This window comes from Capsicum annuum, chromosome 3 (genome assembly GCF_002878395.1).
Source record: "Capsicum annuum cultivar UCD-10X-F1 chromosome 3, UCD10Xv1.1, whole genome shotgun sequence".
Taxonomy (NCBI): domain Eukaryota; kingdom Viridiplantae; phylum Streptophyta; class Magnoliopsida; order Solanales; family Solanaceae; genus Capsicum; species Capsicum annuum.
In genome coordinates this window covers 21,348,342-21,371,496 of record NC_061113.1, presented here as the reverse complement: position 1 = coordinate 21,371,496, position 23,155 = coordinate 21,348,342, and the positions used below count along the sequence as shown (strand labels likewise).

At 33.0% G+C, this 23,155-nt stretch overlaps 1 protein-coding gene and 1 pseudogene across 1 annotated transcript; both read left to right on the top strand.

Annotated features, from left to right (window-relative positions):
- Positions 1–6,830: 6,830 nt before the first annotated feature.
- On the top strand, positions 6,831–9,442 carry LOC107865539 (annotated as a pseudogene).
- Positions 9,443–15,999: 6,557 nt separating this feature from the next.
- On the top strand, positions 16,000–23,000 carry LOC107864151 (stress-induced-phosphoprotein 1). The gene is made up of 8 exons (XM_016710437.2): positions 16,000–16,285; positions 19,104–19,197; positions 19,278–19,328; positions 19,406–19,579; positions 19,873–20,052; positions 20,217–20,336; positions 21,654–21,787; positions 22,525–23,000. Exons 1-8 carry the CDS (start codon positions 16,146–16,148, stop codon positions 22,586–22,588), a joined length of 957 nt encoding a protein of 318 aa, XP_016565923.1. The 5' UTR covers positions 16,000–16,145; the 3' UTR covers positions 22,589–23,000.
- The last annotated feature ends 155 nt before the right edge of the window (positions 23,001–23,155 follow it).

Sequence of the window (23,155 nt, the reverse complement as noted above, 5' to 3'; positions counted from 1 at the left end):
TACTACTTAAAATACCACTTGAAAGTTGAAACATATATACATTACATATTATACTACTTTAGAAAACATATACACAACATATATACATTGCATATTATAGTACTTCAGAAAATATACACACATATATACATACAATACATACTACTTAATATAATAATACTTGAAGTGTTGAATATATATTCAAAAATTTACATACACTACTTAAAAGATAAACTTATATAGTATTTTTTATGTCAATGCTAGTTTTCTAAGTAATATTTGCTAACATTATTTTTATTTTTCATTATATGTATGTATGTTTGTTATGTTTATGACTTCATGTAAAGTTTGATAGTAATATATTAAAAGTATTTAATTCAAATTAAACATTCAATTTAAATGAAAAAAATATGTAAGGAGTGAATGAATCTTGTATTTTATTGATTGCAAAATTATCCGAAATTTATAAGTTACATGACTGACAATTCTTCAAATTTTGTAGCATTTTTTCAATTCATTCATGTTAATGTTAGCGAGAACCAGTGGCGGACCCAAGATTTAAGGATAGTTGGTGCTTAAAAATTTTAAAAACTGAAAAAAGACCTCCTTCCAATAAAGTACCTTAAAATCAATTTAAATGCAAACGCACCCAACCAACTTTTGTTTTAGTGAGTGCTTTTATATGTTTTATACCTATTTTTATATATTTTCTATGTAATTGTACCTATTCTGCGTCAAGTTTAGTGGGTGTTGGAGCACCCCAAAATACAAGGTAGGTCCGCCCCTGACGAGAACTGTCATAGGACAGTCAAAATCAATGGGCCCAAAGCCAAAGCCATGCATTGGACTTAATTTTTCCTTGAAGTCATAATTTCTTCAAGATTCTGTTGTTCTGCTAGCTCTATCTCCATTCCTTGATTTCTTCGTTCCGCTTTAATCCAGTCTTTAAGGTAAACTAGAGCATTCATAGCATTGTTTCTCAGTGAGTGTCTGTTGTCTCCAAGTTGTTGTCGTCCCTGACTAAAAGCGCTCTCTGATGCAATGATTGACATTGAAATATTCAACATATCTCTAGCTAATCTTGAAAGCACAAGATATTATTTTTCAGTATTCTTCCACCAATTCAGTGTGTTGATCCTTGCTTTATGATCCTTTATCGGCTGTGGAAGAAAATACTTAAGCTCTTCCCGAAAAAGTGTTCTGTGTGATGAAGCCGGCACCCTGTCCCAAATATTTAAATTAAAAAAGTAATTAAGATAACTATTATGTGCCTGTCTTTTAGAATATGATGGCTCCTCGGGAGCGGGAGCTGAAGTGATATATGCAGGTACGAAATCATCAAGTAAATAGGCATAATGGTTATATAATGCTTTCATGTAATTGTTCATATCACTCATAACCGTAAACAAAGAAAATTCTTCTTCAGGTTGTATACCTAAAGCAATATAAATAATAGAAGTAAATTCGAACATGATATTAAATTTCATACATGAATTTATTATAGTACCAATCAAGTAAATTGGAGGAAGCGGATAAAAATATTTTTAAAACTTATCAATCATCATTAATAGCTTATTTGTAATCTTCTTTATTCTTATATTCGTTAAGCAAATAAGAAATGTCGGCTAAATAAGTTAAAATATTACAAACAGTAGGATAATAAGCACAAAAAAATTCAACCGTTGCTATATAAATTTTTTTCAAAAATTTAGCAATTGCAGCCCAAAGATCAGAATCATGCAACAGAAAAAAAAAATATTGATTAAAAGTGATTGTAGTAGGAACTTTATAAGTAAAACAAGTTCGTAAATAGTTATAAGTAAAATTTCATCTAGTATCACATTTTTCGGAAATTAATATCAGTCTAACTCCATTTTATTCACATTTGTTTTAAAATTCTTTCATTCTAATTTTTCGATGATTTCCTTGAATAAAGCCAACAGCAAGCCTAATCTTTTCAATATAAAGCTCAAGAAATTCAAGAACATCTCTTGTGATTGAATTATATATATGACAAACACATTTATCATGAAATATTTCGGGTAACATCAGAGAAAGTTCAACTTTTAACAAGTCAACAACAGTCTTGTTGTTAGATGCATTATCAAAAGATAAACATAGATTTTTTCTTTCAATACCATAATATTTTGTAACTTTAGAAATAGATTTAGAAATAAAATTTTCGGAGTGTCTACGATCATCATTATAAAAAAATGCTAGAATACGTTTTTTCATAACATAATTCTATTTCTTCAATGACAAGTAATTGCTAAATAATCATTTTAATTAACAACACGATCAAAATCAGAAGTTAGGACAGCTTTACATGGATTATTTTTTAACAATGCAGATAAATAATAAACATATCATGCATGGAGTTTAAAAATATCAGACCGACAAGTACTCCTAGAAATACATGTAAACATGGAATTATAAATTGCTTAAGTATAATGAATAAAAGCATTAGAAGAAATAAAAGAGAAATGCAAACAACCCATAGCTATCATTTTGACTATTTCTTTCCGGTCCTTCATTTTTTTATTTATCCGAATGTTCGGTTCAATCTACTTTGAGTTGACCCACTAACAGTCTCACCAGCTTGTGTTGCAGCTAGCTCTATTGGGTGTTTATCTCGTAAATGTCTCATCAACGCACCCGTACCCCTTTATTACCTATGGTATTATGTTCATATACTAATTCACAAATATTGCATTGAACCTTAGTTTCTCCTTCTATTTCCGTATAAAATTCTCATACAATACTAGTTCTTCTATGGAATTTTACAAAGGGACGGAGAGGACGATTAATCGATTCAGATCTAACATTATCATTACCGACTTCGGAGGTAGCACCAATATTATCATCATCTACACTTAAATCAATCTTGTCTACTTCATTTTCTTCTTCTATACCATAATTTTCTTGAGCTTCTAAATAGTTCATATCGTGAGCACATACACATATTTCATTCTCAAACAGTTCGTTAATTGGTACCGAAGACACACGGGTATATCTAGTACTTAAGCTACCTCTACCGGAACCACCACCAATTTATTTTTTACTACCACTACCACTTGCTGAACAGAAATTTCTAACACTTTTACAGACTTTTCTTAATTTATCCATATTACAAATTCAACTAATAAATATTCAAAAACTACAAAAATAATAAAATAATTATTCAACAAATAATACACTAATTAAAAATTAAAAGTAAAAAATGGAACGACAATATAAAATTTTTGAAGTATTCGAAAGTTGAAACTTTAGAAAACTTTCACTTGATATTTGTAATAGCAAAATCAATTGCTCCAAAATAAAATTGAGCATTTTAGGAGATAATTAAAATAATTGAGAGAGAATGAGATTGTGTGAAAATGGATTTTGAGTTAGGGTATTTATAGAAAAAAAAATTAAAATATTTTTTTAAAAAAATAAATAAATTTTGGGTCATTTGGTCTTTGGGATTAAAACTGCCAACGACCATAATGTCATTGGGTCAGCCAGTCTAACGGTCTAATTTGGCCCAACGTTCCAATCCACAAAAAAAAAATGAACCGGGCCGGTCTAGGGAACTGATGGGCTTGGTTCGATTTCATTACTCGGTCGATCATCGGGCTATCCATCTCAGGCAATCCAGTCGGGGACCGGGGGTTCAAGAACCAGGTAGACCCACCAGGCCGATCCTAACCGAGTCGGACTCTCTTTTTGGGCCGGGTTTATAAGACCGAACCAATCTGACCCGACTCAATTGCCAGGTTTAACTTCACTCGAATCAACCCTTTTCTGTAAAAATTCAGGATTTGAATCAAGACATACAAAATTATGAGGGAGACTTAGACCAAAATCAAAAAGTAGATAGTAAAGACATTGATACGATGCTCATGCAATTTGGTGGGATCAGAAATTTGACAAATGATCCAAAATTTATTTTTAGTTATTTTAAGAATATACAAAGTTAAATGCATACTTATAGTAGTTGACAACTTTTGTATGTCATATAATTTTTCAACGAAGAATGTACATCAGACGCCCTTCGCCTAAGATAGTTCTGCCCATGCTCATGTGAAAAGAAAAGCTTTCCACATGTTCTAATTCTTATTTTTGGACTCTCCACCTAAAAATAATTTTTAAATTATCCAATGTAGTTTGATTATTCCACATTAATAAAGTGTCATTGACATACACTGCGACAAGTAACATAAATTTTTTTATTTTTTTTTGTCTTCCTAAAAAGACTGAATAATTTTTAGATAAGCATCCAGTATTACCTTAAATTATGGTCAAAGACTCCAATTTCATAAGTCATCCAGTTCTATTAAACCCCTGAAGTTAATTTTAACATATTTTTGTGACCCTTTTGTTCTGACGTGACAGCTTTATTACATAAAAATAGGATTCACGTCAAAGGTGCTACATCATCTAAAAAGATTGACAAAAATACGCTAAAATATAGTTAATGGGGTAATAGAACCCTCTTGAAATTAGAGCATGTCGTAGCAAATTCGATCATAATTCGATTTACTCAATAGTTATTTAGAAAATGAAGGCAATAGTAAAAAGAACATATCACTATTGGGTGTTTGTCCAATCCAAAGCCATCAAAAAAAATTCTCTAAGTTTGCAAACATGTGTTAGGATAGTTTGAATAATTGTGACTCATTATTTAGTATAAATTGAGGAATATCGAATAGTTGTCATCTTAACAACGAGAGAAGACACTTTTTTGTGAAATCCGTTCCGTCGCGTTGAATGTCACATTAAATGACAAATCGTGCCTGGCCTGACTCATTCTAATTAATACAATGCCATGAAATATACGCTTCTTGTCCTAATAACCAAGTGTTTAATCAACATTGACGCTTTTCAAAAAAAATTATACAATAATTTCATATTGATTTTTAAAAATAAAATTTATACATCACTAATACGAATAGTAATTTTATATTGATTTTTGAAAATACAATTCAAGCAATTTTGATCATATTCAACTAAGAGCCTCGTTAATCAGGATCGAAATTGGGTTAGAAAATTCAAAGTGCTTACAAAAGTTTTTTTTTTCTTTTTAAATTTGATAATATTTAAGTAAAATATAATCTGTAATTAAACATTAATCTGACAAAACTCATCACTAAGATAACTAGTCTATCTATATTTTTAAAATCAATTCCGGTGATAATTTTCCACTTATTCTCCAAAACTAATAAGTAATCTTGAAAGGCATCAATCTAATATATTCTTTCTAGCATTCGTTAATCAAATTTGTAACCGGTGAAAATCACCTTTCATTAAAAAATCAAAATCAAACTCCCCTCAACATTGAACAATAATTATACTCACCCCTTTATCTCATGCAATATCTATTTTGTCCTTATTATTTTAATCATATATTTATGTAATATCTTTTTATATTATATGTAATGAATATTTTTTTAACATGGATATTTGTAGCATTTTATTTAAGTTTATTAACTTTATAAGTAAATTAATATTTTTTTATAAATTATTTATCACAAAATCCAATGTTATTTTTTAAGATCGTTATTTTAGTATTATATGTATTAAAGAGTCGTTTGGTGTGAGATATAATTATAATAATTCAGAGATAAAGTTCATGATTATTTATCCCGCATTTAATTAGATATATTAGGTAGTCTCAAAATTATTTGTCGCACCATTTATACCACAGTGATGAGATAAGTTATCACACATACATGTTAGTACAACTTATTTTGTAATGACTAATTCCGGTATAACTTGTTTCCAAACAACCCACCCCTAAGTGTGTATATATACATATGTATGTACATGCATGTGCGGATATTTTCGTGTTTTATCACTCTCTTACTAAATTTGTTTCATATTACTTAACTTTTTGTTGATATAACACAATCCTTAAGAAAATCTTACTTAGAGGTATATTTTGCTAAATTAACCTTATTAATGATAATTTGAAACTTTAAATTTATCTATGTTGTTACTTTATATAGTTATTTAATACTAAAGGGTAGAAAAAAAAATATAATACAATTCTCTTGATTTCATAAATTGAGCAGATAAATTAAAACATCTATTTTTAGTATGAAAATCAAGTGATAAGAAACAATATTATCTATTGTTTATATCAGTAAATAAGTGTGATTGTCATTAATAGAGTATTACATATTTTATAATTTATATAAATAAATATAATCTTTAAAATTTGACCTTATTTTTATTCGAGAAAAATATCTAGTACCCCGAACTATGACCAAATTTGCTACGACACACTTCAACTTCACGAGGGTCTTATTACCCCTTAAACTAAATTTTAGCGTATTTTTGTCAATCTTTTTAGCTAACGTAATACCTTTTTTCAATCATTTTAGATGGCGTGACATCTTTGATGTGGACTCCATTTTATGTAATGAAGGTGCCACATTAGCACAAAAAATGACAAAAATACGCTAACTCCGTTTTGGTTTCAACTTTACCGCTCAAGGAAGGCAAATAAAAAACATTTAAGAATGGAGACTTTTGCCTTTTCAAGTTCTCCATTCTTAGAAGTTAAAGGTATTGTATATATGGACAATTAGAGAATGTTTCCAACTCAATCTTGAAAAACAGTGTGAATGATATTCCAATTTTAATCTTGGATAAATTTCAATATTAGGACTTGGACTTCAATGTTATCTAGGTATGCGAAAAATGAGAGGTTTTGTGATGTTGTAAATGTGTTTGAAGAAATACCTGAGAAGAATGTCGTGTCTTATAATGAGATGTTGAGTGGGTATTTGGAAATTGGTGATTTTATGAGTGCACGGAAGATGTTTGATGAAATGGGTGAGAGAAATATTGCGTCTTGAAACGCGATGATTAATGAGTATGTGAAGGTGGGTAGGATGAGGGAAGCGTGTGAGCTGTTTGATGAAATGTCGGAGAGAAATGAGGTGTCGTATACGATTGTGATTTCGGAGTGTGTTGGGGTAAGTGAGTTTGAGGAAGCGTGGAGGTGGTTTGTGGATGTGCGTAGGAGGGGAGTGATGTCGAACCAGAAGATGTTCTTGGTGGTTTTATCGGTGGTTATTGGATTGGATAATATAGTGACCCTTGCGGATTTAGTGACAATGGATATGAAAATAGGGTATAGCGAGGATGTTGTTGTAGGAACTGCGATTTTGAATGCATTCACGCGAGTTGGGAATTTCGATATGGCGTTGAGGTATTTTAAGCATCGTTGATGAAATTTTTTATTTTGTCACTATGTTTAAGCATACTGTATGATTGTGCATCTTGGTTTCATGGGTAAAGCTATGATCTTGACCATCTTTTGTGATGGTTGAAGTTGGTATATATCTGAATCTCTTGTATTCAATGAATTTTAAATTGATTTTGATCGAACAAAAAGAGAATTAAATGGAAAACCGATTCAAAAATTACCCTCTAATTACGAGAATTGGTCATCTACAGTAATCTTCTTTATAAAAGATAAAGATTTTGTCCATGCATTGGCTAAGCATACTACTACTTCTAGATTCAATAACCAATTACTTCATTGTCTCCTACTAACGCCCCTCTTTTCTTAAAAGGAGATTGGAACTTACCGTTGGTGACCGTAAATTGTACTTTGTTGGTCACGGCGAGTTAGATGATGATGATGATTTATTTTATCCTCTGGAAATCAAATTTTATGATATTCCAAAGAGGAAATGGATGGACAACACCCCAAAGTTGAAAGCTCCCATGTTGTACTCACTGGTCTTCTTCATTGATCACCGGCTTTACGTGTTTTCTTGTGATGATCCCCATGGTGGACAACCACACTTTGACATGATGAATATGAATCATCTTTCTAAAGGATGGGTTGCACTACCTCAACCCAATTCTTTTTGGAAACCTGCAGGTGCCTTTGAACTTGGTACTCTGATTATTGACCATCATTCAAACGAGATCACCTCCCTATATGTAAAGCCATGTGGCGGATGTTGCATGCATGCTTTCAGCTTCAAGGATCAGACTTGGTGTAACTATACCAATGAAAAATCATTGACACCACTCAGATGTCATCTTTTGTCAATATATAGGTGGAATAATTGTGTAATCAAAGAAAATCACTTGTACACATTCTGAATGTACAAATCACAAGTTGTGCTAATCATTCGTGATTTGGAGCCTGTCTTCAAAAATAAATTTGATGAAGGAACAGTAATATGTGTGGTTGATATCTCAAACACTGTTCACCAAGATATTTTTAACGATAAATATGCTCTTTCCTCTCTTCGTTATCTACGAAAGAAGGGTTCATGCCGAAAGTTCTTTGTCGCTATTCTCTAAGTGATTTGTACAATCTATGATTCCCAAGATAAGGAGAACAGAAAGAACATACATTATGCAATCTGTCTCCACATGAAATTACTCCAGCTTCCTTTCTCTGGCAATATCTTTCTGCAGAACACCCTGCAGGAGTACGTTGATGTATCGTAATATACTTTTCCAAGCCTCTTTGATTTGTTGTATCTGGTACCTCTTCTTAACCTGTTATATAAATTACTGGAGATGGAAAATAATGAAATGCTAACTAGAGGTTAAGTTTTTTTGTCTTGTAGCAATTTGTTTTCCTTAAAATTAATGTTTTTTTTTGTGCTTGCCCTTATTTTCTTGCCTTGATCTTCCAGGGATGCTCTGGTACTTATGGGGATGTAGTTGATGGTATCATAACCAACGAACAGTTGAGGTTTGAAAAGATCACCTTATATGTCGAATACCCTCACACTATTGAGCCTCTTGCTGAACCAACTCCACCTCCTCCCTACCCATTGAAACTTACCAAAAAGGAGCAAAAGAAACTTCGAACCCAGTGAAGATTGGCAAGGGAGAAAGAAAGACAAGAAATGATATGACAAGGCCCGGTAAAACCACCAAAGCCGAAAGTTAAAATGAGCAATCTAATGAAAGTTCTTGGCTCAGAAGCAACACAGGATTCTACAAAGCTCGAAATGGAGAAGTACAGCTGCTGAGTATGAGCAGGTTCATGTAGACAGGAATATTACTCGTAAGCTTACTCCTAAGGAGCATCGTGAGAAAAAAAGAGAAAACTTTTTGATGACCCAAACATCATTCCAGAGACTATTATTTTAGTATACAAAATGAATGACCTCTCCCACCCATAAACCCGATTCAAAGTTGTTGTTAATGCTCAGGAGAACTGCTTGACTTGTTGTGCAGTCATCTCAGAAGGTATTAGTGTTGTTGTCGTTGAAGGTGGGAAAAAATCAATCAACCAATATAGGAAACTTATGCTTAGGAGAATTGATTGGGTAGCTGCTGGAAGGAAAGAAAATGATGAGGTGAAGATGACGATAGAGATGATGGAGATAATCCTCTCAACAAGTGTGTGTTGGTCTGGCAAGTGAGTGTTTCTAAGTCGAGCTTCAACGGGTTTTACTCAAGCAGATTTGAAGCTTTTTTTCGAGTACTTTTGTAGAGAGGTTTGTAGCTTTTCACCTGACTTGTCTAAAGTGCTTGTCCTACTTAAGGTCCTTATTATATGAGATTTTCTTCTCGAACTCAGGTTAAGCACTTGAGGTTGCTTGATGACTATCATCATTCCACTCGTATAGGTTTTGTCGAGTTTGTTATGATAATTTCCATGAGTTTTTCTTGGATTTGTTGTCCGATAAATCATACTCCGGAGCATTAAATTTTGCTTCTTTCTACTCTTAAGGACTTCTAGAACCTCCATTCCAAATATTTATTGTCTTTCACCATCCATGCTTGTGGTTTAGAATCTGACAGAGGCACATATATTTAGTTCTCCTTGACAGTATAGTATATACTGATTTGAAGTTATGGACAAGTCAGGAAAAGATTTTTCTGTTAGTTGTTAGATTATGTATCTGTAATTACCTGTAACAGAAAATTGTTATCTCTATTTCTGTGGCACAGTTACGCTCTCCTCTTCTAAATAGACCTAATATTTAAATGACATTTTACACTTGCCTTAAGAAAATAAACAACAAGATGACTGCTATAAAAATTATGCAATGGTTTTAGTAGGCACTTGGATATAAAAATGTGATATATCTGAAAGATAAAAAAGTAGTATTTGAAGTTAAGTAGAAAAAAAAAATTTGGAAATTGAAGTTGTCTCTGGACATGCATTTATGTTGGAAAAAAGTTAAAACTTTTGTGAGTGGATATGGGTTTTCACTTCAATTTCTTTAGAATTTCAGAAAAGCAGTCTCCGCCAAATAAATAAGTTGACCTTCAACTCATTTGTTCTCCCAAATGATAGTGTAAACCTTCAGTGACCATTAAGCAGCACAAAACGGTCATTTGTACGTAGATTAAATTATTTTAAAATTATACTTCTGATCTTTAATCCTTAGACTAAAGTATACCGTATGAGATATGGTATAAAATAATTCCGTATTGGATGGGATAAGATGGAGTATCCCAAGACTAACTTTGGTATTAGATTTATACCATGTTTAATTGATCGTATAGATTATTCTTATGATAAATTTATTATTTGCTGGAGTGCCTGTCTAAGCTTATGTTGACATCTTTGTCACCAAAAACTAATCCTAATCTTTCTAACTAGATAACATAAGTCATGTGATCATTACTTTCTATTTGGTAATAATCTTTTGCTTTGATTCTTGGTAATGCTTCTCATCTCAAACACTGGTGTCTAGTTCATACAGTCATATGATCGTGGTTTTGGTTTAACTCTTGGTTCAGAATCACATGGTGATTGATTCAGGTCATCAAATTAAAATAGAAAAGAGTTCATCCTCATCAAGTCGTTCCTTCATCTTCCATGTTTATAACTTAGTGTCTTTAATTTGTATTACTCATTGAATTATTGCATTGCTAATTTATTTTTGACTCTCATTAATCCTTTCTTTCATATTCCTCATTTGTAACTGCAAAGTCCTTTAATGTGTATTAATTTATGAATAACTATATTGCTAATTTATTTTTGTGCCCTTTCATACTCTAATCATAGCACTCTATATAGATTGAATAGAATTGAAGGCAAGATCTGATTAAACAATAATTTTGAATTTCATCCACTTTGAATGGTGAAAAATAAGTCATTCGCGACCACGCGAAGCGCGGACAAGTTACCAGGTATATATATATATATATATATAAGAGAATATTAGTCCATCCTATGTGTCATGCCTAAGAATCAAGAAAAGCTATTTATTTTTTTTGTGATTTTTTTGAACTTTTTCTTCATTTTTTTCATTTATCAATCATTTTATTTTATAATAAAAATAAATGGATCAATTACTACTCCTACATTTATTTATATCCTTTAATATAAAAGTTTAATGTTTTTAATTTCCATTACTCTCATGACCTTTGATGATCATAACTCCTGTTATGATATCATTTCATATTTCATATTGATGATATTATGATGGCTAAGGCAAAATAATATATTTTTAATGAGAAGTCATGAAATTCGACCCATTGAATATGCTCCATTCCATGAAGTGAATGTGGTAGCAATATATGATAAGTCTGAAATATGACAACTTACTTCATTCTTGAGGTGTATGTGGTAGCAGTGCATAATATATCTGAAAGAAGACAAGTGATTGAATCCACGAATATAATAATGATCATCAAAAGTGATGATACTTTTACATGCTTATATGATTATAAGATATGCTAGAGAAAAATTCTCTATATCATATGTATGCCTCGATTTGCTTCTGAAGTAGCAAAATCTTGAAAGAGGTTATAAGCTATCATAATTTGATAGGCTTAAGGCACAATTATATTCCATTCCTGGGGAATAAGAAACTTATTAATGCAAACGTGCACTTGATTGTGATTGTATCACAACTCACCTCCGAAAGAGGTTGAATAATTTTGAAATCTACTTCTGAAGTAGTAAATCTGAAATTTATTCATGTAATAGTAAATCTGAAATTTACTAAAGAAAAAGTACATGTCATGGTAAACTTGGAGTTTATTAGAATAAAAGTTCATAAATTGATATGAACGATTGTGACATCTCAAAGATGTGCATGTATTGAAGAACTAGAAGATTCTTCAAGAATTGTTTATGTCGTTTGTTCTCATGATAAGTTGGTTGGACCAACTAATTTTGGGATTGGATCCCTTCAAATCTGAAAATTATAAAAGGTGAATAAGGGCCCGTTCACCTATCATGTGATATGTTGAAAAGATGCATCAATAAGATAATCACATGTACATTCATTGTCAACTTGTAGTTTAACATTCATAAAGTTGCTTGCTCAATAAAATTGAGTTAAGAACATAATTTTCAAATTGTGCAATCAAGAAAGTTATCTTGATGATGATGGTTTAGTGTTGAATGCCTTTGATAAATAGTTAAACCATCGCTAATGAGAACAAAACTTCATGTGTTGGTCAGAAATATGATATTTTGAGTACAATAACACTTGTATGCATTAGACCAATGAATTATGATTATTTCTTCCCTCTCAATTGGTTCAAGGTCGAGAACCAATTATTCCATCTAATAATTTTGATGTGCGATATACGATTAATGAATATACCATAATGCACAAAGATAGATTCCTCAAAGTAGTAGAGGATGTATGTTAGTTTTCCTAACATAAGGGGGAGATTATAAGCGCTATAAAATATGTTAGGAATTATCACCATGTCCTCATCCAAAAGATAATTCAAGTCAAATGCTGAAAGCATCTCATATTAAGCGCAAGTGCTCTTATTTTATGTTCCTAAAGGACAAAGTCTATGCATGCGTGAAACGTGGTAGACTGATCGGTTCCAAATGAATTAGTCCTTGAAAAATAAGGAGCAAATAATCATAATAAGAAGACAATAAGCTCTTAAAAAGCCTATGACATAACACTTCATGAGACCTCATGAGAGGTTCATGTACCTGAAATAATGAAGTGATGAGATCTCAAAATATTATGTCACATTGTGAATCGATACAAAATGATATATCATCAATATCTTTGATACAATATTGACGCAATATTGTGAAAGATTATGAGGATCTGAATTCTATGTTAATTTAAACATGCTGACGTAGAAACATTTATCAAGTGACATGAAAGGATGCATTTTGGTAAGCGTAAAACTTATTTGATTTGCAGTCCAGGCACTTGAAGCTAAGATGTCACACATGAAATGTTGAATATTGTCATTTGATAAAATTTATATGAAAACTTCTTTAAGAATTCAAAATATAAAAGTTTCTGGGAAACTTATTGAAAATCCTTATATTGTATAAGCTTATAGCTTGAAAATTATTGAAACTCTTGGAGAGTTTTCAAAAGCAATAAGATTATTTGCTGAAATGAGAAATATACCAATTGAATTGGTTATGAAGTACCATATCTTAGTACAATTGGTGTACTCATGTATCTTGTAAAATACTACAAGACCCAATATAGCCTTTTGCTCAATTTGTTAGCAAGGTATATTTCTACTCCTACTACGAGACATCGAAATGGGATAAGATACATAAGTTTTAATGATTTTTTAAAGATTATAGTCCCGATATTACTGGTCATGCTAATGTTGGGTACTCATCTAACCCGCATAAATCTCGGTCTCAAACATATAATGTGTTCACATGTGGGGATACTGCCATAACTTGGAGATATACAAAGCAGTCTATCTAGCCACTTTATCGAATCATGATGAGATAATAGCTATTCACGAAGCAAGTCAAGAATGAGTATGATTGAGATCCATGATACATCTCATTCGAGAAAAATATGGCGTGAAATGTGACAATGTACCCACAATTTTATACGAAAATAATGCAACATGCATAACACATCTTGATGGATTCATAAAAGGAGATAGAACGAAGCACACTTCATCAAAACTTTTCTACATACATGAGCTCCAAAAGAATGGTGATATTAACGTGCAACGGATTCATTCAACTGACAATGTGACTGATTTATTCACCAAATCTTCTCCAATTGCAACTTTCAAGAAGATGCTGCACAAGATCGAGATGCAAAGGTCAAGGATGTTCTCATTAGGTGTAGTTAATACGCGCTGTACTCTTTTTCCCTTACGAGGTTTTAACCCACTGGGTTTCCCTTGTAAGGTTTTTAATGAGGCAACCGAAATGCGTATTATTAGAGTATACTCTTTTTCCTTCACTAGATTTTTTTCCTACTGGGTTTTTCCTAGTAAGGTTTTAACGAGGCACATCATCTACCAATTAGACATTCAAGGGGCAGTGTTATAAATGTATTTATATTATAGCGAATGTCTATCAAGATCTATCAAGATCTACTTTGATATCTATTAGGATTTGAAACATCCGTCTTTTACTCAGACTAGGAATAAATTTCCCCTATAAATAGAGGGGTTTTGTTCATTGTATTGACAATCTGATGATCTCTCATCCCTCAAGAGAAGAAATAAGAATCACTCTCTCCATTCTCTCTACTCTTCTTCTTTATTCTTTCTTGTTTTAATAACACTATCAATATTTTGAGGATAAGGATCTGAAACACTATTAAAGACCATCGAGGCTTAATTCAGACTTTTTAATTCTACATATTTGTGATTTTTGTATAAGGAGTTTGAATATAACCAGAGATGTTTGTAGATGATATTTGACATATTTGAGCTGAACTTCAAATTGAAAACTCGAGTTTAAAGGTGGGTCCATCTAATATGCACATTTGGTAGTGACATCTACATATCCCAATGAATATAAGTGAATATCTAATTGTATATCTGTTTTTCTCGTGTATATCATATATACTTTATGTATAAATGCATGAAAAATTATGCGTGATATACTTATATATATGATATGCACATCTTGTAGTTGTTACCGTGAAATTTTGTGTAATATATCTAATATACAATTTGTTATACTCATGCGAGAGATGCATTTTAGGTATGACTTTTACTTGAAAAAAGTTTAAATTACTTATAATCTTCCTAAAACTTTGTACTTATATAACATTGTCCAAGGAGAAGAAGATGGAAAAAGAGGTGAACAGGTTGGACTTTGCCTTTTTTTTTTTTTTGTTTTCTTGATCACTTTTGTTTCTGGTCTTCATTTTTTTTTTTTAAAAAAAAAAAAAAGGATCGGAATAGGAATAGGTCGATTTTTTTATTTTTTTTAACTTTCTTGGTCATTTTTGCTTCTAATCTTCATAACTTGATATGAAACATTAATTAATATATATACACACATTAAGTGCAGACTTAGAAGGAGAAAATCTCATATTAAAGGAGTAGAAGAAGAATGTGAAGGAGAGGAAAGATGAGAAGAAGAAGCAAAAAGAATAGAAGGACGATAACAATGAGGTGACAAATGACCTAAGTAAGTAAGAAGCTAAGGCAACTCCTTGATTGTTTTATGTATTTCTTAGTTACACACTTATTTGCTTTGCCGAATTTGAAGCAATAAATTAATTAGGAACTTCTTTTTACCAGTAACTTGGGATAATTCGTAAACATTTTCGAATAACTATTATGGTATTCATTTTAGTGCTTCTATTACCAATACTTTTCGTACGGATATATCATTTTTCACTTTCTCGTCAGTCTATAGGGCTTGTTCTCGGTTCTATTAGTTATTGATCGAGTTCAAAGAAAGCTGGATCCACAAAGGCTTACACATCGATAAACCATGAATTTTGAAAGCGATCGATATGCAAACAAACGCTGTAAAAGCAAATGACTTCGCATGGTGAGGACTGCAAGATATATATCTCTTTCGAGGGAACAGTGAGTCCAAATTGGAAAGATATAAGTAGTCGACCACTCACAAATTAAAGGTTTATATATAATGTATTTTTTTTCTTTCATTCAAGAGTGTGATCTAGTGATCAATAAAGTGGATGAGAATCGTGAGGTTCAAAGCTTGCCAATACACTAGGTAATTTTCTTCCATTTTTGCTATTAAAAAATAAAGTTTTGGGTTTAATTCTTTTCTTTATATTTTTTCCTCTAACAAGGTTAAAAATAATTATTCCAAAAAATAGGCCAATTCTTGAGTGGGACCAAATTAGATTTGTGGCAAAATGAAGTGAGCAAAGTTTAAAACAAACATGTCGGAGTAGAAACAAACAGAACAACCTAAGATCTCCAAAAACCCTAGTGAACCCAAAAACCTCCGTAACCAAGAATCAAAAAATTGCTGTAAAGATTTGTGATAAGAGAAGATGGGCGAATCAGAGGCAAAATCAGAGCCTACATTAAAAGATCAAGGAAATGAGTTCTTTAAAGCTGGGAATTATCTGAAAGCAGCAGCTTTGTACACTCAAGCTATCAAGAAAGACCCATCAAATGCTACTCTTTACAGGTTTATATTTTATTGTAAAGATGAATTTTGGTGTTAAAGTTGTAATCTTGGGTTGTGGGGTTTGTTCATTTTTGTGTACAAGTTGTAATCTTGGCTTGGTTTTGTTCATTTATTTAGAAAAATTGCAATCTTGCTTGTGGAGTTTGTTCATAATTCATTACACAGATGCATTTTTTCTGTCAAAGTTGTAATCTTGGCTTGTGGGGTTTGTTCATTTCTGTTGAAAAGTTATAGTCTTCGCTTGTGGGGATTGCTCATTTATGTAGGAAAGTTGATATCTTGGCTTGGTTTGTTCATTTATGTAGAAAATTTGTAATCTTGGCTTGTGGGGTTTGTTTATTTTTGTAGAAAATTTGTTATCTTGGCTTATGGGGATTTTTTATTTATGTTGAAAAGTTGTTATGTCACTTTTATGTATTGTGTTGGCTACTCAAATGGCGGTGCTTTACTTAAAAAATGATGCTATCATATGCTTGTGTATTTAGTATAACATTTTCGTCTTGCTTGTGAGTTTGTGATTGGCTAGTGGCTACTCAATCTGTGGCGCGTTATTTCAATTGTGTCTACCTGTTCTTGTTGGTTTATATCATTTGTTTTCAGCTTGCTTGTGGATTTTGTGGTTTGCTACTTACTCTGTGGCACGTTATCTCAATTGAGTCTATTCTTGCACCTGTTAGTATATACATTTATGGATTAAAGTTTTCGTGTTTCTTGTGGATTTGGCGGTTGTCTATTCATTCTTTTTCTTCTTTACGGGAACCTCCTTTCAGAGTGTAATTTGTTGTTTTCAATGTGGTTAATGCAATTAGGATTTTTAGGAAAGCTCCCCTCTGCCTATGCAGTTAGCTCGACGCCACATATAGCTATTATTTGGCATGTATCCGTTGGTGGAAACTCTTTTTTTTAATCTTATTCTTTGGTCGGGCTGCTAATCCCAGCCTAATAAGAAATCACAATCTCTACAAGCAACCGATTTCATACCCTTTTTGTCGTACCTCCTCTTCTCCGTCTCTTCTTTCTCTCCCTGCTGAGCTTGTTGGAGTGCCATTGCCTGTATTTTTTCTTTATCTACTGATATGTCTTTCTTGATTGACTGTATTTATACGATAGAGTTGTTAGGGATCTCTAAGTTATGTTCATAATACAGCTAATTAACTTCAAGAAGTTAGGGGACTACCTGCTAATCATGCAGTAGTTTGAAAATAAAAAATGAAACTTAGTGGTCTAAGCGATTTACTGTCAAAATAAAGCGTACATTTGACAGAAACAGACTTCTACGTGTAAAGCAACTAACAGAATTTGTGGTTAGTTACGTGTTGGCGTTTCCCCAATTAAGAAGAAAAAGAACAAAAAAATGAAAAAAATTGAGGGATGGAAGAGATTTGGTCAAATCTGCGAGGCTAATTAATGTTATCTTTTGCATTGCTATCTATTGATTTCTTCTACTTTGGTAAGCATTTGTCCGATAACCTCAAGTGCCAATCCGTCCAATCACAATTTTCCATATGTTTTGACTTCTCCTAATTTAGACAAAACATTTTTGATTTAGCATCTATAGTTAATAGATCACCCTATGGGGAAAATTATATTGGTCGTGAAAACCTCAATTCCGCTGGCGGCATCGGTTAATTATCTCCTCCATCGACTGTGGTGGTTACGCCACCTCCTCCGATGTGGATGATGTAGTGAATGGGAGTGATGAGGGATAATTTGAAGTTTGAATTTTAAAGGGTGTGTTGGTTATCAGATAGCTGTAATGGAAAATTATGGTGGGAGGAATTTAGCATCACTGGGTGCATTTGCCATCAAGTCGAGATGGTTCAGCAAAATTTTCGTTTTTGGTGATTTTTCTTTTTGATTTGAATACGCAAATTGAGGGAATAGACGAATTTTGTTTCTTTTGTTATTGTCCACACATCACTCATTTATTGGTCCCTTTCCATGCCAGCGAGATTGTAAACCACACACTTGCATTCTAAAGTAGGATTGTGACTTAATTGTTTAGTAGATTCAATAGGTGTTGAAGGGTCTAAATCTAACACTTTATTCTTAATTCTGACATACAAGTCTAACCGGTCTAAAAAGAAAGTCCTGGTAAATGTCTGATCTAATGCAAGTGTAAAGCAACTAAACCTTAATTTCAACTAGTTTATATCACCAACGTTGATCCCTTTCTTTTGTTTTTCTATGTGCATAGCTAAGTTCTCATTTCCTCCAAGAGTTTGTAGGTCTATTGAGGAACTTCTCTCCTTTAGTGTCATTCATCCTATTGACACAAAAAGAACTCTAATAAAATAAAAAAACTAAATCCTAATTAGGCTAGAAATCTGTACAGAGAATGCTAGACTAATCACTAGCAACTCCTAAATTTCTGCTAGGTTATTGTGTTTCAGTTTCTTTTCTTTCTTTTAGGTTTACCTCTTCCTTTTTAGCACCTTCAATCATCATATTGTCAGAAAGGTTATTCTAACGCATTATAAAATTAAATCCTAATTAGGATGCTTGATTACTGCTAGTTTCTTGTGTTTCACTTACTTTCCTTCCTCCCCCTAGGTATACAAGCATAAACTTTTCCCCTCTCGCTATTTATGCCTCTATCAACATATAATTAAGTGCTACAAAGTGGAGGGTTTGTAATATTCATTAAGTGAGAATCATAAAGCTATCTACCACTTTCTCCTTGAGTGATTACTTGCCTTTTATGCATTTTCTTTGTGACTGTGGTTAGAAATTTGCTTTCTAATTCTATCATTATATTGAGTTTGTCAAACTGACTCTTGTTCTTTATATAATTTTCTCTTTCTGCAACTGTGCACAGCAATCGCGCTGCAGCATTTTTGCATCTGGTTAAACTTAGCAAAGCACTTGCTGATGCTGAAACGACGATCAATCTGAAACCAGAGTGGGAAAAGGTATGCTTCCAGAAACTGTGAACTTTTTGTTATCTGAGTAAAGTTTTTCTCCTTATAAAATGACTCAATTGTACGTGTAGGGTTATTTCAGGAAAGGATGCGTACTAGAGGCTATGGAGCGCTACGATGACGTATGTATAAATGTTTCCTCTTATTTATTGGAGAACTTTCTCATGTTCTGGTTTTAATCTTTATTATTGTGATGTAGGCCTTAGCTGCTTTCCAGATGGCATCAAAATTCAATCCACAAAGTTCGGAAGTATCCAAGAAGATGAAGACAATTACACAGTTGGCTAAAGATAAGAAGCGAACTGAAGAGCTGGAGAACATGAGATCCAATGTTGACATGGCAAAACATTTTGATACATTGAAATCTGAATTGGTTAGTGTCTTCTGCATATATATTTCTAGAGACATCTGTGTCGAAATGTTAATATATTTGTTGTACATGGAGCTTTAATTTTTTTCTCTCTCTCTATGATTGCTGGTTCACTTCTAAATATGGTTTTGGTCATATAGTACTTTTAATTCATGCATATAACCTGTTCTCCTCGTGCAGGTAAGGTACTTGTTGCATCATCAGCTGTGTGATATAACCCTAAATCTGATTTTTGGAAAATGTCTTTCCAGGAAGTTTCCGCATGAGATGTACTAAGCTTGATTCTCCTTTTGCAGTCTGAAAAATATGGAGCTGAAGATGGCTGGAAAGAATTTTTCTCATTCCATGTTGAAACAGTAGAGAATGCTGTTAAGTCATGGCATGAAACTTCAAAAGTGGATCCTAGAGTTTATTTCCTTCTGAACAAGGAGAAGACAGACACAGAGAAGTATGCTCCAGTTGTTAATATAGATAAGGTGTTAAAAACTACTTCAAAATTTCTCCTCATGCATGTTTTTCCAACTATTTCGGCCTTCCTCCTATGTCTGAATTGAATTTGTGAGTTGTAGGTTACTTTGTCAAGTGCAGTTGGATATATTAGCGTATACTATCTAATTGTGTACTTCTATTCATGTGCTAGGCTTTTGAGTCACCCCATACACACAGCGATTGTTTTGCATTTCTTCGAAAGTATGCTGAAGATTCTTTTGCTCAAGCTGCGTGTTTAGTGACACCAAAAAGTATCATATCTTATCCACAGGTAAATTCAATCACTGAATACACTTTTAGAAGAGGTAGCTTAACCCCCTCCCCCTCCCCTCTCCCCAAATTAAAAAAGAATGATACAATTCCTCGGAAAGAGGACGGTAATATTAGGTGGTTACATGAACATGAAATGAGGAAACAGAAAAAGATTAAAAGTTTTTGCTTTCTTTCGTTTCATTTTCTTCAGTTTGCAATAAAACATGAAAGTTGCATATGGATACTGGATTCAATCAAGAGTTAATATGCTTCTAAGAACACATAACCTTTCATACGGATTCTGTGTACAAGTTGATCTATCTAGGTGCTATTGTTATTATAACAAGAGGTTATTAGCTTTATCTTACTCTAATTTAACTAATTTTTGTTCTCTCTGTGGATTTATAAGAAGCATCATAATTTGTTAGTAGTCTAGTCAGGTGAAAAAAGTAATCTGTTGGTGAATGTAATTGTGTCAACTTAAGGGGAGCCTTGGAGCAACGGGAAAGTTGTCTCTGAGTGATTGTGACTTATAGGTCACGGGTTTGAACTGTGGAAGCAGCCACTTATGGTTGCATTAGGGAAGGCTGTCTACATCACACCCCTTGAGGTTCTACCCTTCCCCTGACCCTGCTAACGCTGGATTCTTTGTTCACCGGGCTGCCCTTTTACTGCAATCGTGTCAACTGGTTTGTGTTATACTTCCATTCTACAACTTAATCGGATTCAAACTCCCTGATCTTTATAGGTTTGCCCTTTTATTCTATTAGAATTGACCCTTGTAGGTGTTTGCATTTAATTTGTGCTTTGTTCTATTATCATCATTTTAAGTCACGGTCAACGCAAAGAAAAAGATGCTATAAAAGACTCACTTTAGCTTCTAGCTCGCTTAGCTTGGTTCAGACAAACGCAGGCCAAAGAGTCGTATTCTACTCAAAAATCCGTAAACAAAATCTCTCTCTTCTCTGCGAATCATTTTTTGAACAACGAAATCCATAACATAAAAGGGGATTAAATGCTAAAAAACCGATTCTAATTCTATATATTCTCTTTCTGATTTTTATGCCTTTATCTCAGCGAAAAGATCAAATGTCCAATCCATTTATTTTTCTGGTATTCAAGCAGGTTGGAATATGTATTATCATAATAGTTCAAAATCAGAATGTAATTGACTTGTATCTCTGGGAGAGTCGGTTAAAGATGATCTTGACCGTTGATGGTTTAGTATGAAGTTAGTTTCTGGTGTGAATCAAAGACAACATTGCATTTACTATGAAGTTATTGCAATTGATCTTTCTTTCATGATTGTTTGACTCTCAATGATATGATCTGACAGGTCTGGAAAGGTCAAGGATCAAGAAAATGGAAGCATGGACAAAATGATGGGTTTTTTGTCCAATTTGAATCTCCTTCAGTACGGAGGTTGTGGTTTATCCCTAGCTCCACCGAGAAAGGCAAAACCTTATGCAGGTCTGTTCCTTTTGAATGTCACAGCCACAGCCATGCCTTTGCATTTGCACCTTATTTTCTATTATTTAGAAAATACATGACAAATGCAATTATTCCTTTCATGTATAAAAATATGTAGCATGTACGAACGTGTGACTTCAATAGCTGTCTTAAGCATACCAGTTTATCAAATGCCAATAGTGAGAGTAGCTTGATGATTTTTTATGGTCGTGTATGACATGTGAGTAAGTAGATAAACCAAACGAGCAATTCAACTGAATATGCGTTTCTGGATTTCCCTTCACATGGGACGCCTGTGAACATTTCTATTTAACTTGGGGAACCATACTTCTGAACTTTTCCATATTTCTTTCGCCACATTTCATGAATGAGTCGAGGAAGTTCATGCTTTTGAAGAGATGCAATCTTTTTCTGCAATTATTATGTGTAATACTTTTCATACTTCACTCTATCAATAAGAACTTAATTCAATATAGTATCCTTGGATTAAGAAAAAGTTGGGAAAATATGTACAAGTGGCAGCAGCTTCTTTCCATGATCAAATTGACTCTATCTTTTTGCATATCATGCTTATCGAGCAATTAGAGCTGATTGCATATAGTTTTAGTGCACATTTAATTTCCTAAAGGAATGGATTCACAAGTATGCAAATTCAGTTCCAGGCATCGTTTCCCTCTTCCTATGATGGGTAACAACCCTGGATCAACTAACTACTCCACTCCGTCTTCAATTTTCAGGGATCCAGTGCCTTTGGATATAAGTGCACATGAAATTCTTCCGCGTGTATTCAAGCAAGTATAGTTAAGACAATTGCAGTTCCATATCTTGGGTCAGCTCTTTGTGGGATCGTATTGGGGAGAAAATGGGCTTGCTGTCTACGAGGTAAAGCAAGCACAATACATTACTTTGGGGATCTAAATTTTCATTGAATTGGCGCAATATGGGCAATGCTGTCAAGCCCCGGCGTACACTTATATTGGCGAGGTTATGTTAGCTGTTGAGATGTCAAAATCTTTTGTAGTTTTCCTATAGTAGATTAGAATCTCTCAGTGTTGTGTGGTTCTGTGTATTTTCATTTCACTTTGTCGTTGGCTGTTTGATGCCGGCAGTGAGTTCTGACTGATGCTCGTTGAAGTCATTTTTTCAAATGTTTTTGGATTGAAACAATTGTAAATTTTCGCGGCTCGAAGCAATGTTGCTGTTGTTACCCTAACTTGATTTCTCTCTGATAGTACATTGGATGTATTTTCGCATGCGATATCTTGGTATATTTTGGTTCAACTTTTGTACATTTCGACTTGTCTTCATGTGACCTATAAGTTATGAGGCCGAACCATGGAACCAGCCGTTGATAGTTGTGTTAGGGTA

Excerpts from the sequence above, each read along its gene's own strand:
- LOC107864151 (XM_016710437.2), top strand. The coding sequence starts at position 16,146 with ATGGGCGAATCAGAGGCAAAATCAGAGCCTACATTAAAAGATCAAGGA. Across the intron at positions 16,286-19,103 it reads TCAAATGCTACTCTTTACAG|CAATCGCGCTGCAGCATTTT; the intron begins GTTTATATTTTA and ends AACTGTGCACAG. Across the intron at positions 19,329-19,405 it reads CTATGGAGCGCTACGATGAC|GCCTTAGCTGCTTTCCAGAT; the intron begins GTATGTATAAAT and ends ATTGTGATGTAG.